The sequence below is a fragment of the Ambystoma mexicanum genome, chromosome 6q (genome assembly GCF_040938575.1).
Source record: "Ambystoma mexicanum isolate Mex_15411 chromosome 6q, UKY_AmexF1_1, whole genome shotgun sequence".
NCBI classification, from domain to species: Eukaryota; Metazoa; Chordata; class Amphibia; order Caudata; family Ambystomatidae; genus Ambystoma; species Ambystoma mexicanum.
Window position 1 is genome coordinate 82,938,217 of NC_090937.1, and position 19,175 is coordinate 82,957,391.

The window sequence follows — 19,175 nt, forward strand, 5'->3', positions numbered from 1 at the left end:
CTCTCTCTCTCTCTCTCTCTCTCTGGCCCTCTCTTTTTCACTCTATGACTCTGTCACTGTGGGTGAGAGACGAAATGTCAGGTGTGATCTCTCTGTCCTCTCTCTCTGCCAGTGTGTCTGGTACGCTCTCAATGTCTCTTTCTGTTGGTGCGGTCTCATTCTCTCTCGTTTTCTGTGTCAGTGCAGTCTTGCTTCCTCTCCTATTCTACCTCTGTTATGCGGTCTAGCAGGATTTGTTCCCTCTGTCTTTTCCTCCTCTATCTCTCGCACTCTCTGCTACATGTGTCCTCCCTGTCAGTACACCCTAGATTTTCCTCTACCTAATGCCACTTTCAGTATCCGTCTCTCTCTCTCTTTCTACCTATGTCCCCTCACTCCCCCCTCTTTGTTTCTCTTTACCTGCCTTTCCACCTGTCTTTTTGTATCTCTCTCTCCCTCCTGTGTTTCTCTATCCCTCTAGCTCTCCCTCCATGTGGCGGTTACCCTTCATAAATGGGCAGTCTAGCACACTCCCTCTTTTGAAATACCCTTATGAGAAAGGAGAAGGGAACAACGAGCAACAATTTGGATTCCTGGCTGATTGACACAAAGTTGAAGAATATTCTGGGAACATAAGGATGACCAGAGGTCTAATATTGGCAAATATGCCCGTGAAAAAGGGTTATAAGCTTAAGTCACTAGTACATAATGAAAACTGGGCCTGGTGCTCATTTCATTTTACAACACTTACCATAACATTGAAGTGTTTGCAACACCGACCCCTAACTACTCATGTGAACACATTTAGGATTAAGATGTGAGGGTAAAAGAGCTTTGTCAGTACAATGGACAGGGGACACCATAAAGTTTACAAGGGAAACGCAAAATAGCAGTGAATCCCAAATGCCTCTGGGGGCAATATGACGGGTGAAAAAGTAGGGGCACGCCTTGGGTATAGGCCTAAAAATGTCATACATAAGAAACTAAATACAGACAGGGAAAGGGCGATGCAAGCTTTTACAGAACAGTGAACTGAAATGTGGCCACAAAAGCACCTAATACCATAAGGGCAGTGCTTTAAGTGGTTCGGGTCTAGGTGGGGGCGGTGCCGGGGCTCCCTGTTGCCCAGAAGCAACTCATGTATTTTTTTTCCTATGCACGTTCCCAAACAGGAAAACTAAAATGACAATCATGGCAATTATGAATACTCCGCCGCAACCAGAATTGCAGCGGTCTATAATCTCCATGAAGATTTTCTTTTTATTCTCCCTGCACAGGGAACTTCAAATGAAATGTTGGTAAGTTAGTGAGGACTTACCTGAAGCAGCAGCACTAGCCGGCTGCCAACATTGAGAGAAGAGAATCGTGCTACTGGCCTGCTGCATTGTGGAGTCCACTCTGCACCGAAGGTGTGCCATGGATTCTTTTGGCCCCACCCACTGCCATTGACCCTCACATGCTGGGGTGGGACCAGCAGCTCCTGACCCCACCCCAACTAATGATAGGCAAGGATAGAGGGTGGGGTCAATGACTCCTCTGCGATTCAAGGCCTCCCCTGTGTTGATGGATATATCATATCATAACTTGGGGCAAGGCCTTGAATCACCCCTCTCAGACGTGATTTTGCATGTCTGCGATCCAGGGTCACCCAGCCATCTGATTCATGCATGTCGGCTGGGGTAGGGGAGTGTTCAGAAACGCACCCTTCCATCCCCACATGCACAGACAGTCAGTTAGTCAAGCCTGGCTCTGGCAATCTGCCTTGCAGACTGGCAGTTTCAGAGGCAGAGCCTGACTGTAATGGTATACAGGGAGGGAGAGAGAAGGGAAGGAAAGGAGGGGCTACATCCCAAATGTCCCCATTAACGAGCCGCCACCTAAAGGAGCTCCTACATAGAACACACATGTATGAAGCACATGAGTGTGACAGAGGCAGAAGTCAAAGCCTGCAGAAGCACAAGCGAGAAAATCCCAGATTGTGAGGGAAGTGGGACAGAGAAAATCCCTATGCACCTCTGCAGGGGTGAGCAAGTGTGAGGACTGTAGGGCTAGGAGGAAACTTGCTGGTGAAGACTTCACTTCCCTGGGAGCATACCATGTGGAAGGACCATGGAGGGAAAGATCCATGGCGGACATGAGAGACAGACTCTGCGGACCAGCAGGTCACATGGGGCCCAAGTGCAGCAAGCATGGTTGAAGTGAAGATGTGATTATGGAAGTGGTGTGCATGGGAACACATCTGTCACTCAATCTTACTTCGAGGGCCTTCTTGCTTCTTGTCTCTGGAGGTAATGGGTTACATTCTTGAAAACTACTGGAATTAAAAACTGCACAGAAGGTTTACTTATTAGATTTGAGGTATTGTTTGCGAAATGAGCAGGTCATCTCATTCGCAAATGTGACCTGTGGATTGTGGGGTGCTAAGAGGCAGCTCAAAAGAAGCACTAACCAGCATGCTTGCATACGTAAGTGTCAGGAGGGCGCTTACATCACTGATATATGACAGGCTCCAATCACCCACATGCGTGCGGAGAGCGCATGTCACAGTGGCAAGACCGTTTAAGGCCTTTCAATGTGAAATGTGATCAAAATAAAATGTCTACCAATGTGTGAAGGATAGAAATGCAACTGTCCTAATTTGACGAAAAGTTAGAAAATGACCCTGCCATGCTTTGTTTCTTCATTAACATCTGTTCCAAACAGGCACACAGGAATGTCTCTGTTTCTGGTCCATTTTAAACTCATTGTGACTACAGGATGGGCTTTAGAATGCACTGAAGCGCCCCTTGAATTATGCAAACGTGCAAATTGGGTTGAAAGCGGGGAATTAGATGCGCACATTCAAATGCCCTTTGAGAAGAGAGTACATAGTTCGTTTGCTGCAAAAAATATGTGCTTGTGCATTTCATAATTTGCACCCCAAAAATATTTTGAGAATTTGGACCACTATTTCCCACCCTACAGCAGGGACATGGAGGTCCTGCTGAATTGTAGAAGAGGAGCCTAGACCCACTACACATACATCATTAGAGAACTACATATGCATATGGGACTCAATGTACTATTTATTTACAATGGATCTCTGCTCATGATTCAATTTGTTTTACTTCAAAGTTTTTGGGAAAATATTGCCTTCCACATTTCAGTTGCATCCGTTTAGCTCAAGACATATGTTTTGGGGGTAATCCCAAATGAATGGGGAATGAGATGTGACCTCTTGTCACATACACTATGATAATTGGTTTTCTTCTTCAAATTAGAAATTCAATTTCTGTCAGTTCATTTAGTTGGGCTCATTCCCAGGGGTTGGGTCCCATCACGAGTGCACTATATCATTGCATAAAGCAGAAGGAACACTAACTACAAAAACCAACCTTTTGTGGGATTTGGCTCAGAGCAGCTGCAATCATGTTGCTCTTTTCATCTGTTAGGTTCTTGACCATGGAGCCCAGAGAGAACACGACGATGCCATGGTCACCAGAGCTCTGCACAAATGCTTCCATTTCCTGTGAAAGAAGAGGGGGAGTGCGTGATATCTCTGGAGGTACCCTTCTCATTTTTATTTGTTTATTTGCATATGGTTAACAAAATACCCTTTGCAAAAAGAAAGAAAAGCAATCATAACAAAATCATTACATACAATTCAATTAAAAACATTACAAACACTCTAAAGAAGAAAAGTTAGAACATCTAACATTCACACTAAAACATAATACAGGCCATTTTATTTGATACAGTACACATTTAAAAACTTTAAAACTGATATATCCAAGGAGAGCTCATAGATGTTTAGAATCCTTTGCCACAACCATTCAGTGTTAAATTAATTTTCATCGGAAACAAAATGCCCAAAAAAGATAATGCGTAATTCAAGCAAAGCTGGGCATTCGATTAAAAAAGGCGAATTATTTCAATTTGCAAAAAACAATACCTGCAAAGCAGCAAATTGCATTGGATTCCTTGTCTAGCATCCATTATTTCCCTGGTAGGGAATAGGTTCAAATTAAAACGCTACATTTCAGATCGATGGTTCCTTCAAGGGTGCTGCATAAGATAAAAAGGCATCTGATTGAATGCTCTACCTTTGTACTCTAAATGGTTAAGCAAATGATACTCAGTGCTATTGCTCTATTCTTCATCCAGTCTAAAAAAAATCCTCTTCTTGTCTCTCCACAGAGCAAAAAGTTTCTTAAGGTCCAAATCATAATCAGCCAAAAGTTGTATATTTGATTGGTACCATTCAATCAGGCCCCTAGAGGTGCTCCAAAACAGCACAGTGTGTAATTCAGACAACACATAATTGTCTGGCAGGAGCATAAGTAATCTCAATAGGTTGCACACGCTTCCAATCTACAAGTGCTTGCAACGAGACTTCGCCCACCTTGTATCATATAACGGGGATCAGTGTCCCTTTTGGAAGGATGAGCAGCCTTTTCCACACTAACGACTCCTCTCTCCCAGATATTCGGCAATAAACCCTTTTCTGCTCCATATAACAAACGCAGAACCACTTTTTGGTAGTAAAACTTGACGATTGGGATTGCCGAAAACCTGCCAAACCTCCTCTCAAACGCCAGTATTTCAGACATATTCATTCTAGTTTTTTTGTTAAATCCAATCAGTCAATTTGTTTGGATTTCTTTGAACTAATCCAACTGCCCAAATATTAAAAATTCTGGACAACTTCCAGACGCTTCTTGGATAAATACCAATTAAAGTTGAATTTGCTTTTTTTAGTATAATTTATCATTACAACTTTTGATTTACTTACACTCAATTGTAAGTCTAAAGATGCAAAATAAGCGCTGGTCGCTGTCCAGGCACTTTGAAGGCCAGTGGGCGTCAAATCAAATATAACTATGTCATCAGCGTATGCCAGGTAACTGATTGGCAGTTTCCTAGCTTTGATGGACAGTTTCAAATTTTCCTAAAAACTTCACCATAGTCACTAATACATAAGATAAATAAAAATGGTGCTAGGACGCATCCCTGGTGAAACCAACAACAACTATTTATCCACCTTGTGTAGTTCTCTTTTTGATCAAGACACACCCTCACCTTGGTGTCAGAGTGCAAGGCAACCAAAATATAAGTTATCCCAGAGGCATTAACGTATAACCCAATTGAAAGCGATGAGATGTCCAAAAATGCGCAATACTGTACCTTTTTCTCCTGTGTGGCCTGGGTTTGTAAGAGGTTAATTACAAAGCAATTATGAGCAGCGTTCAAACCTCCTCGAAACCCCATCTGAAATGTGTCAATGCTACCATTCTTATCTGAAAGATATAAGATTTTAAAGCCTTGAACGGCAACTTGCGAGTCCCTTAGTTTTCTTTGAATTAATGATTATGTGAGTATTTTCAGCAGCACTCTTTGATCCATTTAGTCCTGAGGATTTCCAGAATTCTGATTCAAATATTATGCTGTACAAATGGATCCTTCTTTGTTGTGCCAAAAACAGAAATTCCTAAATAATACGATGGAACAGTTGTATTTCTTGTTCAAATTAAAGCTTATTTATGTCATCATTCTCGATCATTCTCATGTCTACGAATACCTTTTTGTCCACTTAGATTGAATTGTGTTCATTCAATTGATTCTTTATTATCTTGAATTATATTCATTCAATATGTAATTTATTTACCAGATTTACAGACTTTCATTCAATTGGTTCTTTGTTAGATTGAATTTCATTCATTAAGTTTTATCCTTGCTCTTAACCTCTATTACTTCATAGAAGAGTTATTTGTCAGTCTTGAATTTGTTGTTTATTTATTAAAGAAAACGTTCACGTTTGTCCTTGCTCTTATTTTTTTTTTTTAATTTATTTTAATTTTTGTAACGTGCCACATGCCCGTGGGCCTCAGGGCACACACAGAAACAAAAAACAGAGACAGACGGACAAGGAAGAGGAAAAAAACACGAGGAACCATGAGCAAGTTATTCCAGGTTAAAGAAATTAGTTTTTATGGCCCGTTTAAACACAGTGTAGCTTTGGATCTGCTGTATCCGAGCTGGTAGTGCATTCCAAAGAAGGGGACCCTGTACATCAAAGTTGGTACCCCCAAATCTAGCTGTCCTAAATCTGGGGTGTTTGAGGACGACTGCTGTGGATGAGCGAAGGTTCCTCTCATTAGACTTAATGCTAATGAGTGCAGACAGATATGTGGGGTTGCTAAAGCTCATGCATTTATGCATCGTAGTTAGCACCTTGTGTGTTATACAATGTTTTACCGGGAGCCAGTGAAGTTTCTTCCTAAAGGTGGAAATATGGGTGCGACGAGATTGGTTAAAAATAGTGCGCACAGCGTTATTCTGGGCCACCTGCAAAGATTGAACGTTAGGAGATGTGGTACCAGATAGGAGACTATTACAATAGTCTAATCTAGAATTTATCAGTGCTGAAGACAGGAGAGCACAGTTTTTTCAGTGATAAATGGGCAAATATATCCTATTCGCTTGTTAATCAGTCCGCAGCTAGACCTGATGTTAGAGACATGGGACTTCATGGATAGTTCTTCATCAAGGACAACTCCCAGGGCCTTAACCTTCTTTTGGACAGTGATGATATTATCTGCAATAGGGAAGCTGGCATAATTAGGATCAAGTTTAGTCTGGGTGCTTTTGGAGGACACTATTAAGAGCTCGGTCTTTTTATCATTCAAAGCCAGTGAATTACAGGCCATCCAGTCCTGTATGGCTTTGTATATGTTATTGATAGTTTTAACATCATTACTGTATGAGCCACTCAGTTGTATAACTACCTGAGTGTCATCTGCGTAGTCTGTATATTGAACTCCAAGTTTACTCAAGAGGTCGAGAAGGGGGCGAATATACAGATTAAAAAGCAGGGGCGGTAGACAGGAGCACTGTGGAACTCCACAAGTCTAAAAAATGGGGGAGGATTGATTGTTGCCTACACATACCCTTACCATTCTGGAGCCTAGAAAGGAGGCTAACCTCTTGTTGTTTGTTTATTTAAGAAAACTTCACTTTTGTCCTTGCTCTTAACCTCAACACGTGTTTCCCTGGCCCCAATTTTACGGTTCATCGGGAGGTTTTCAGAATTGCTTCAGTTTTGGTGCATATCAGGTATTGGTATGGTGTTCATCGTTTGACTATTGTTAGTCATTGTTGGCATTTTCTAGGTACAAGTAATCTATGAGAAAAATAGTTACAATCAATGGTTGTAATAGCCAATAATTTAATAAACACGTAATTGTCCTCAATGTACTAACTTGCTTACTTGTCTGTTATTATATTTCCTCCCTTTAGATATGTAAGCATATGTAGTTTATTTTAAGTCTTATGTACCAAAGTTTTCAGTTTAGATTCCACTTCATACGTTTTGTTAGTTTTACCTACAATATAAGCAATGTAACATTAATTACTTTCTGTTTCTCTTTCGCTCAGGTTTTATATACATTAAACTGTGAATTTGAACAATTGTTTGGCCAGTTATCAGTGCCATATTTTCTTACCTGAATGCTGGCTTTGATACGCTTGTTTTTGGTCGCCTTTGTTATCTTTGCGGTACGATAGCCGCGGGACAACTAAAATGGCCGGGATTTATACTTACGTGATGACGCGGACATTAACGTGATCTCGTCATCATGTTCCCGGCCAAGCCTGTAAATCCGGTAAATAAGGTACATTTCATTCTTATCTGCCCATGCCCGCAGGTGTTCCAAAATTATGGCCCCAAAAATCTTACTGGAGGCATCAAGGAGGGAGATAGGACGCTAGTTTGATGGACTTGTCCTATCTCCCTTCTTGTAAATAACCACAATGTTTGCCCTTCTCCGTGAGAACAGTAAGTTTATATCCTTCACGATTTCACAGAACAAAACATATAGAATTGCGGCGCAAAGGTTCATATTTGATTTTAATGTGGCATTCGCCAAACCATCGTGGCCCGGGGCATTGAAGGTCCATTTTCACCTGATCCGACCAACAGATGTTATTTAAGGAAAAACCCCTTTGTCCCTTCATTTTCCCGATACAGGTAGGAAAAATGGGTTTCCTATATGCCTGTGTCAATTGGTTGGCATTGAAGGGGACATTGATCTAGGGGATCTTTGATCAGTTTTCAAAGGGAAGAGGTATTTTTACAGATAATGGAGTGAAGCATTGTTTCTGCATCATTAATATACAGCAAAAAACAATAACCCTTAGTCCAATTTGTATAGATGAGTTTCAGCGCTTTTACCTTTACCTCATTATCGAGCGTTGTCTTTATCAATTGTCACAGAGCTTTATTGAATTACCTCTTCTTTCCTAAAAGAATGGTATCGTATTTATGCCTATAAGAACGGTTCATTTTTACCTTATTGGTACTCCCTAAATTAGTTGAATGTAGACTACCCAGAGCCCTTTGAATTTCCGAATCGTATGTAGTTGGATTTGAAAGCTGACTATCCTCTTTAGACCCATATAAAAGATGTGCTTTTTGAAGTTTAATAAACGTGCAAATTTCATTTCAATGCTTGTTTCTTACATTAACATCCCCTGCCAACGGGCAATTTGAGCTCATTTGGTAATCCCACTTGTACTTCACCCTCAACACTATCATTTGGTGATCACTGGATTGCATAGGGGTCACTTTTAGACTCTCACACTTCCAAACAGTGACTTAGATAAAAAATACATAGTCCAAAGTGGACCTCAAGGGACCATTTGCCCAAGTAAATTCTGGCGTCCTATCTTTCCTAAAGTTTCCATTAGCCAGGATTAAGTCCCAACTATGCAGTTTTGTTCTTATTAGTCTCCTTCTTTTCCTCACCAAGGAAGAGGCCTTATTCTATTTTTTCGCAATACCATTTGGGGGTACAAACATTCACTAACAAAGTCCCCCATTATGATATTCTCTGCATCATCGTTTTTTTCCAAAAATCTGAAATGAGTGCAGAGCGCACTTTCAAAAACATTTCAGTCTCCACAGATTTAGGATTAAAATAAACATTACACAAATAACAGCAAAGTTTGTTATTAGAGCTCTCATACAGACTAAGCACTGTTATCACCTGCATATCATTCTGATATGTTTCTATTTTAGACATCTTGAGGGCAATACCATTTTTAAGGGCACAAAGAAGTCCGTCCTGGCCGGCCCCACAAGCCCTGAATTGCACCCACTGTAGAAACCACAAAACCATCTATTATAGGGCTAGAAGTTAGGCCACGTTTCGTATCATATCATATCATATATCATATCATAAACGTATCAGAGAATATTGTAGTAGAGAAATAAAGTCTGTTTCCAGAAACCTGTGACCCCTGCAGTTGCAGGAATCCAGATGAAGATGGTATATTCACTTCTGGCTGCTCTGAATACACCCCCTCCATACAGAGCTGACAAAACAGAGGTCCAGTCAGAAACCAATGGCAATCCTGTTGGATTTTCCTCAGTGATTTTTTGCTGGCCTGATTCTAAGTTGATAATATTAATGTAAAGGGAAAAGCGGGTAATCAATCCATGCATACCTGTCAAAGTAAGGGAATTTACAATGGGTGAACCCTCGGGTAACATGCTCTTTGGTTCATCTGAAGCCTGCAACACATCATCATCCATCGTTAGAAAGGATTCTAACTCTGACAAAACCAAAGCCCTTACCATTCGTGAAAAGAAATATAGCTTTGCCAGATTTAGTCTACCCTTTACGGGAAACTGGACCAACGCAAAATCGCGTGATGATATCAGTCGTAAGCTAGGGATTTCCAAAAACAAGGCCAAAAGTTGGCTCCGATTTAAAGGAAACTAATCTCTATTTGAGAAAACCTCGCTCAGGATTAATGTGTGATCCCCTAAGAAGTTAATATGCCCTGATGCACATTGTTTCTTACTTTTAGTTTGATTGAACTTGTTCCCTGTCCCCTGATGTACAAAAGGATGAAGATTTCCCTTTAGCTCTGCGCCTCTGCTGAGTGTTGATTTACATAAGCCAGCATTCTGACGTGAAGAATCAGTGGAGTCCACTATATCCCCAAACCCACTTGTGGCTGACCTCAGCGTAGTGTATCTCCTGTCAATTTTAGTTGGAGGTCAAGACTGGACTATCAGCCAATAAGCTTGTACAAGCTCTTGCGGAATAAAATCAACCTTGGTTGCCATAGAAGATCTTAGACGCCTTTCCTCTAATGTGAGAATAGACAAAGAATCCAAACTCTCTGAGGCAACCGAAGAAGCCCCTAATAGCCCATTTGCCGACGTGCATACATGCATGTTGTTACTTATTTCCAATGCACTTTGGTCCGAGCCTTAACCCAAGTTCATAGTAGGTATGTTTTTGGGGGTCGTCAGCCCAATACTTCTGATGTTTTTCCCCCTCCATCACTCTTTGCCCCCTCTTTTCCTACATGTAGACGAGCCGCCGTTTTGCCACTACTGATTGCCAATGCACAGCGGTACTCGGTTTGTTTGTTTGTTTATTTGTAATGCGCGCCAGACCCGAGGGTATCAGGGCGCAAAAGGCATCAAGAGGGTTGTTCAGCTTTGGTTACAATGCTGTACGAGATCATCCATTTTATACAAGAAATTGAAGACAGGAAATATGTACAGCATGCAGGCGTAAGACAGGTAGGTTACACACTAAGGCAGAGACAGCGTAGACAGTATATATAATATGTACAGGCGGAGCAGGAATAGCATTGTAGATATAGTGACAGGTCATAGGTCATTTTCCTTAATCCAATGGAAGAGGTTGGTCCTGAAGCATGGGTAAGGTAGGTCTTCCCTCAGTGGTAGAGTCTTCCCCCACTCTACATAATAAGCACCGCCATGAAACACAGATGAATGTTTAAAACTGCCTCTGCGTTTCGGAAGGAGTGATAGCGCTGCGCTTGCAACCACGCTCAATGTGCTGCATAAATGATCATTTTCAAATGACACAATGCCTGACTATATTTTTTCTTCAGGGGGCGTTTCTAATGTAACTACTGTGCAAACAATGTGATTAGACAGCAAGGGGCAAGAGTAATATTGCGGTGTACATGGAGAGGTGTTCGCACGAGTAAACGTAAGTTTCACATGACTACCGCGGCAGTGTTCACCCCCGAAGCCATGGGCCTTAATTACCTTATCTGAACATATTCACAGCAATTAGAAACATGCCGACCCTTGTTTAAGCATCATGCACACAACTGCAGAAATACATATGTAATAAGAAAGAGCACACGTGAACCTTTTGGAAACTGGATGAAAAGCTGTAAAAATAAAATCAGCATTAAGCAGCAGGATATCTTTTTTACATGAGGGCTATATATCTGGCACAGTTGCCTGGAAGCCAAGGGAAAGAATTCCAGGGAACGGCAAGGAGCTAAACCCATCCTCTAGCCTGACCCCCCTTACTCCCCCCCACCCCCAGGGCATGTTGCTCTCCACATTCAGATCATTGAGGTATATTCACCGAAATGGCATTGCTTTGTAGTTTACACCTTATATCCCTTGCCTCACGCATCCCTAATGATGTCACAGAAAGTGAAATGACACAAGCAAAAATATGAAACAAGCATTGGCAATGCCAACAGTTTGGGCTTTTGTGTAAGTATGGGAAAGGCACTTGCCAGGCACTACAGGAGCGGTATTAACTGTTTTTTTAAAGACTGTTGAATCACGATTGAAGTCTTTGATCCCTCTCCTAATAAACATTTGCTTGCGCCTCCCCTGCTTCCTTTGGTTTTCTTTGTGACGTCAGTTTCTTAGCTGACTGGTACTATTATGTTTGTGGTGTTTGTCGTCTTAAAATGCTCATGTCCTCAGATTCTTAAGGCCTGAAGCTACATGGAGTGCAGAGAATTACATGCAATATATAGCAACGTAACGCGACCATAGACACCAACATTCGGTGGCAACTCTCAACTGTACTCAACATTAAACACCACATGCAAGAATGCTAGCAGGAGGCCAAACCGAGACCAATAATGTGTGGGCAGGCTCTGACCTGAAATATCGAATGCAAAATGAAGTCTTGCCTAAACTTCTGGGGAAGACTGTTCTGAAATGTTGAGGGTGAGCTCTGGACCCATCCTATGTTGGTTGGTGCCCTTAGACTACAGTGGGATCATGTCCCTGGGTATTGAGAATGCAGAACAGCTAATAATCAGGCATGTGTTTTCAATGTTTCTAGCCTTTAGTTTGTTCAGCTACATAAATTGGCCTCCTCCACTAAGCATCCTTATGCACAGAATAGGACAAGCACAGTGTGATTTTTTTGGGTGAACATATGTTGGCTAAATGTAGAACTGTGGCCTTTCAGACAGAACAAAAGATATAATATAAAACAACCATTGGCATTGCCAAGAGTTTTGGCTTTTGTATAGGCAAGGGAAAAGCATTTGGTTGGCACAGGCATAGTGGTAGTCGCTGGCCATCAATGGTAGCAGGGGCAAAATGGTTCAAGTATCCGCGATAACATGTCAGTGCTTTGCAAATGCCTATTATTTATACACAAGCCAAAACTATTTGATTTGCCAATGCTTCATTTTAGGTTGAACTTTCTCCTTAACACCGGCTCCCCCTCTGATGGTCTGTTCAGAGCATTCGCCAGAAGGGAAGTCCGAGAAAGGTCCTCCATATTGGCCATAGTCATATCTGCCAATCCGCAATGCTCCCCATCTCTGAATAGACTGACAAAATGCTATAGTCTAAGACTTGTAATGGCTTTGGTGTAAACTTTAAAACTTTGTAAATAGGACCCCTTAGGCCAGATTTCGCAGACTTTTCCAGGTTATTCAATTTCTTCTTGACTTTCCGTGGGTTTCATATTAAGTCCTTACAAGGCAAATTTATGTTCTCATACTGCCTAGACAAGCCAATACACATCGGCTCTTCCTCAATAGTGGGAGAAAAACTCTGAGACCGCCACAAGTTCCTCATAAAGCTGTGGGAACCTTTCTGCTTGGAGGAACTTTTCATATTTTCTGTTGGTTTCCCTCTAAAAAAAGTTAAACTAGCAGCTGTGTTAGTTGCCATGTCTGCTGTCTGAGGTTTCACATCGCTGTTAGTTGTGTTGTCTTTTTACTTCTTATCTAACGATCCTCGAGGGCTTGAAAATGTTAATTTCCCAGGAAAGCCTGATAAATCAGTTCTCAGATCTTGAGGAGAATACCTTGGATATTGTACTTCCCCCATAGATAAATCCCTCCAGAAAAGCCATCTTAGATGACATTACATTTAGGAGGGAGCGTTGTCGACGTAATTCCTCTTTGATGACATCATAAGAATTGGCCATTTGGGAGAGAGTGAGGTTTCGGGCATGGAGAGCTGCCCCAGGGTGTTGGGGATCTCATGTGATGGTGTATGTAGTAGGGATGAGCCATCCACATCCTGAGGTGAGCCTCGCAGAGAAAGGTCGAGAGCTGATGTCATGTTTTTACATGCTGGGGATTCTGTTGTAAATAACGACGTAGACTGTGAAAGGTTTGGGTCAATAGTTGAGTTCCAGGAGAGAAGGAGATATGACGGGCTTCAGAAGCTCCCTCTGCTGCTGCTGTCAGGGTGCTGTTGCCATTGCTGTTCGCCAAATCGTGAGCAACCTCAGGGCTAACAGTGTTGTTATTGAAGCAAAATAGTTTTAACAAGTCTGTGTCTGTGAGGGAGGTAGATGACCATACCAATACAGGCGGAATCAGAGGAATCACCAAAGCCATAACGTCGCTTTCCAGCACCACAGAGGCTGCTTTACCCCCGTTACTCGCCGAGTGAGTATTTTGGTAGAGCATGTCGCTGCTCCTAAGCGAATACATACTCATTTACATAGGACAATCCAACAGTTAGGAAAAGTTGGGAACTTTTACAGTAATATAAAATACTAAATAAAATGCAGTTTACTATAAACACAAAGAATCACAATCTAAAACACTGACAACATACAAGCCAAAAGGCTAATAAATAAGATATTGAATAAAACCTTAGTAAAACCTTTGCCAGAAACCATCCAGATGTATGACAACACAGTCGGCTTGATAGCCCGCAGTCACCGACTAAAAACACTAAGATCGGCTCAATGGCCGGCAGTCACAGATTGAAGAGTTAATAAAATGAAAGAATTGTTGATGCTGGAGTCAAAGGTCAGATATCTCAACCAATTAGAGGGACCTACAAAATTCCGTTATCACTTAAATATGGCTCTTAAGCCCGCAGCCACCGCCCGAAACAAGGGTCAGCAAAAAGGTAGAGTATCAGGGATGGGGCCTTCGTATATATTATCAAAGACAACTCATAGGATCCACTAGCCACGGGTGTCAATTAAAGTACATCACTGGCGTAGCATTTCACGGTCTTTGTGGGAAGCAGAGTCAGTCCAAACCAGTGAGTGGCAGACGCGTCTAAGTAGCAAGGGATCACAAAAAACGGATCCAAAGGTCCGCGATTCAACAGTCCCAAAATCGAGCAGATTGTTTGAATGTAGAAAAAGACAGTTCAACTACAGGCAATTTGTAAACCCAAGAGTGCAGAAGCAGTTAAATAGGGGGGAGTTGAAGCTTTAAAACGAATGCTCTCAGGCAGGGCCTATAATGGTCACTCTCTCACCTTTTATTTTAATTTATTTTCTCACAAATCCATGCAGCAAGAGGCAGGCTGCTCACACAGGGCACACGGCTGACTCGGACTGCTCTGATTTCCTCTCTTCGCCTCTCTGTGCCGCCCCGTGCCGCCCTGCAGAAGCGAGAGGTTTTCAGTGACCCAAACGCCACTTCCATAATAAAAAGGAAAAACAGACTGCAGTAAGGAGAGGGTTCCATCCTGACTGCCTCTCTTTGCCTCTATGCCCCAGTGAGCGGGTTCAGTGATGCAAACACCGCATCCACTATAAAAAGTGGGTCCGCCCATGCTTTCAGTAATTAAGAAGAAGAAGAAGAAGAACTATAAAAAGGAAAAACAGACTGCAATAGGGAGAGGGACCTGCTCTGACTGCCTCTCTTCGGCTCTCAGGCACACTGTTTAAAGAGCTGAACATGGTCGTGATGGGCTAAACTAAGCCATCCTGGAGCTGCTGCTACCCCTGCCAATGATAAGTCCACGACCAATGGATTCTCAGTCTTGAATCAATTCCAAACACGATTAAATGAAGGAAACCCTGTTGACAGTAAGAAATAAAACAACTAGAGATGTTTGGGAGTAAACCTAGCCAATTATTTCACAGGACTTTCACCCAGCTGTCAAAGGTAAGCGCATGCCTACGAAGTCTGTTTATTTTTTAAGACGCATAGCATGACATTGCCATTTGTGAGATAATTAAGATTTAAATGTGCACTGTCATCAATCACTTGATTTTAAACCCTTGAAGTAATATTTTGACTCATTTTCAGTGTATCTAGTCTCGCCTTGCTTTTTTCTTTCCTTCATTTCGCATTTTGCTTCTGCTTTTATCTTTATTTCCCTCTTTTCATTTCTCCTTGCTTTCCTTCCCCTTCGCGTCTTTCTTTCTTTCTTTCTTTCTTTCTTTCTTTCTTTCTTTCTTTCTTTCTTTCTTTCTTTCTTTCTTTCTTTCTTTCTTTCTTTCTTTCTTTCTTTCTCCTCTCTCTTTCTTTCTTTCTTTCTTTCTCCTCTCTCTTTCTTTATTCCTCCTCTTTCTCGTTTCTTACAAAAAGGTTGCATCCAAATCCAAAATTGTTGAGTGGAAAAGGGGAAAAAAAGTCTCTTGGACTCATCCTGGCACATACAGCAATGTCCAATGGATTACCTAAGTTATTATCTTTGGGTGGCGGGTTTTCGGGGTTTCACAACTCTTCCAGCAAATCTGCAGCAGGGCCCCTTCGAGGTCCACAGCACGTCTTCTCCCTCAAGGTCTTAGGCATGTGCTGGAGAGGGGGCTTTTCGCCCTCTAAATAACCGCCTGCTCTTGTTTTCTTTCTTTCTCGTATTCATTTCAGATTGTTTGCTTGCAGAGTTTCCGCAGTCTGATCGATTTCATTGAGGTTCATAAATATTGATGCCGAATGAATAAAAGTGTTTCCCTATTCGCCTGGACTCTAACCAATGGTTGCTTTGTTGCTTTACAGGAAAGACTTTATTCCCTACACTGGGGTTTTGGGTCTGGTTCGGGAGCTGGAATGGCTTTCTAAAAAAGTCCATCTGATAGTAAGATAGTAAGTGGTTTCTTGGATATTCTCTAGTGTTTGTGGATGTTTGTGTCCTGTGAGTGCCCCTTGACTTAGTGTAGTGACACTGTTGGGTTGGTCTGGTGTTCCACCATATTCAGTGCTTAATTTGTAAAGAAATAAGTGCCAGGGCTGAAATATTTTCTAGCACACCCGTGACACATCATGGCGTGCAGCTCCCCACCCACTGTTGCCACCACCCACGGCTGCTCCCCACAGTGTCACCATATAGGGCAGTGGTCTTCAAACTTTTTTGGCTCGGGCCCCCCCTGAGCCAGGTTTGGGCAGGCCGGGCCCCCCTAAAAGTGCCGGATGGACAGTATGTAGAAATCGCTATGAACTTTTGCGTGCCGTCACCGCACCCTACTCCCAATACAGACCCTGGGCTCTCCCCCACCATACGCCCACCACTTTCCCAGTGCTGCCGCCCATCCTGCTCCAACCAGAGTCCCATAACACAAGCATACACACATCCATACACATTTAAATCAAAAATAAATCGCCATGAACTTACCTTCTGCAGGGGCCTGCGCATGGTTGCTAAAATGCCCCACTCCAGGTTGCTCTGCCCGTATGTGCGAGGAGGCGCAGGAGCACCCCCTTGCACATACATACATGCAGTGCCCCAGCCAGCATTTCCAATGAGCTATGCAAGGCTGGCGAAGCAAAACACCCCCAACGTTGCATGGCTCAGTGATCATGTGCGGCTGGGGAAATGAACTGTCAAAGGCAAACAGTGTTTCCCTTTGACAGTTCAGCCAGCCAGGGAGCACTCCCTCAGCTGGAAAAAAGCATCTGAGGGAGTGCTCAGTGTTTCACTGGGCTGGCTCCTCCATAATGGGTGAGGTGGCCAGTGGGTGGACGCCCCCTCACCCATTATGGATGAGTCTGCAGGCTTGGGCTGGCCCATAGGGCAATAGGGCGATGACTGTACCAAAAATGCAAAATGCTAGTGTAGGCCAATCAAAATGGGCCACTTTGGGCCAGTTTGAGGAGTTGCTTCACTATGCAGCTAGTAGTTTTGACCATTGTTGTTGAATAAATATTGGTACTATTCAAACAGTCTGGACTGAATATCCATTTGCAACTGCTGCCCATGTTTTCATTGGTGCCTAAGACCGTTTTATGGTCCAGTCTGACCATGTGAGCTACCCCCTCCCATTTCCTCCAATCTAAAAATAAAAAAAATAAAAATAAAAATCTTTTTTTCTTTCTTTTTTTACATTTCATGCTGGGCTCTGGCGGCCGCGCCCCCCTGGGGGCCGCGCCCCACAGTTTGAAGACCTCTGATATAGGGGTTGTTAAAGCTGCACCTCCTACCAGGCCATTGGTCGATGGATGCACTGATCATGGCAGATGTGTGATGTACATCTACCAATAAACATAACATAAATCACTGTGTCTTGCAATGAGACATATGTTTAAGTGTGTCTTTAAACACAATCATCGTTAACATTTTACTCTGATTCTGTGGGTGCTTCTTAAGTGACTGACGGTTAAAATAAAAAACTTGCCAAAACACCACATCATAGTCAAAATGAGTCTGAGACAATAAGGGCTGGGGCTCAGAATTAAGCACCGACCATAATCCTCATTACAGCCCAGAATCCACTAACCCATAGAGGCCCCCCGCCCCTTGCACCACCCCACTGTGGGTGCTAAAGCATAGGTAAGGAACTCTATCACACTGTGAGCACTGGGATTGTGCTGTCCTACTTCTGTAGTGTTCCTGCATCCATCAATTGGGCAGCACCTTCTGTCCTGTTCAGATACAACTCCTCCCTACTGTCAGGCATCCTTGTTTCTTTAGGTTCCACTGCATCACAAATGCCCTCTCCCCTCCTTGACTTGTGAAGTCTGTCAAATGCAGCACTCGCTCTCCATCCACTTCCAACTGATTAATGCATAGTTGTGCGCAAGTGGGTTCAAACTTAACTTTTTCATCTGCAAGATTGCTAATTCTAGAATACACTTTTATGGATTTCTTCCATGAGCCTCAACTTATCCCCCTCCAAATCAGGAAAACCTCTTGACTATATAAACGGCTGTGGCCTTTCAATCACTTTCCATGTGAGCACAGTTTTTAGCTGCTGCTTCTTAAAATTGAAAATTCCTTAAAGTACTTTTTTCCCCGTTTGCTGTTTTTCTCTAGAAATGGCAAATGCCATACACGCCCTGATCTGCTCTCACCTTGACTACGGCAACAGTATCTACTAGAGCATTGAAGCCACCAACATCCAGTGGCAACATTTAGTACAACATGCATCACTTGTCCCCTAATCCTTCGACTGCCAGACCCTGCAGGGGCCCAGATTTGCAGATTGCTGGTATTCTTCTTATGAGTCACACTGGAAAAAAAGCTAGACCCATTTTCTGGGTCAGATTATGCTCCAGGTTCCATGGCAGGCCCTTGTGTTGTAAGGGACAGATGATTCTCCTATACATGATAGACAGTCAGATTTCCAAGGTCAGGGACCCATAGGGGTCTCTAATCTCCTGATAAACCTCTGCTTTGATGGGCTTAACCTTGTGAGTCAGCTTTACCCACGTGTATAAAGTGATCTTCTCTGGACAACTGGTGGATCAGAGGGTCTGTGTGTCCAAGTTTACCCACTTGAGTGCACGTCCCATTGGCCGCTAAACTTTCTGCTTCCCTTCTTGTGCCAAATTAGGACACACAATTAGGTTTTAAGGTTAAAAAGCCAACATATTTAAAGTGTTTGTGTATAGCGGTTTTGATTACCCGTGGGCATCAATCGATCTATGCATGGGTAGTGCTGGTGGACAACCGATATTCTTCAGTCTTAGAAAATGTTTCACCTTGACAAATTTCAGCTATATCATTTAGACTTCCCACTGTTTGCCACGCATTTGAGAGAACTGCATGTGATGTTTGATTCATAGTCCAGAGCCGATATCAGATGAAACATAGCAGAAAATAACACTCTTATCTAGAAAAAGGTGAAAGAAGAGTGTGATACACGCCTGAAAGCATTTCATTAACCACAATCGAAATCTGAGCAAGGGGAAATTGCGCTCCATTTTCTGTAAATTCCAATATTTTACCTTTTGAGTGTCTGACCCTTATTTTGGGT

General features: G+C 42.6%; 1 protein-coding gene across 6 annotated transcripts in view; it reads right to left on the minus strand.

The window, feature by feature from the left end:
* The window catches only part of LOC138515788 (UDP-glucuronosyltransferase 2A1-like), a 428,107-nt gene that overhangs the window by 59,418 nt on the left and 349,514 nt on the right, over positions 1 to 19,175 (minus strand). For all 6 annotated transcript variants that reach the window (XM_069630513.1, XM_069630511.1, XM_069630510.1 and 3 more), the window contains one exon: positions 3,354 to 3,485. In XM_069630513.1, the coding sequence (XP_069486614.1) occupies positions 3,354 to 3,485 (132 nt within the window). The remainder of the gene's footprint in view (positions 1 to 3,353; positions 3,486 to 19,175) is intronic.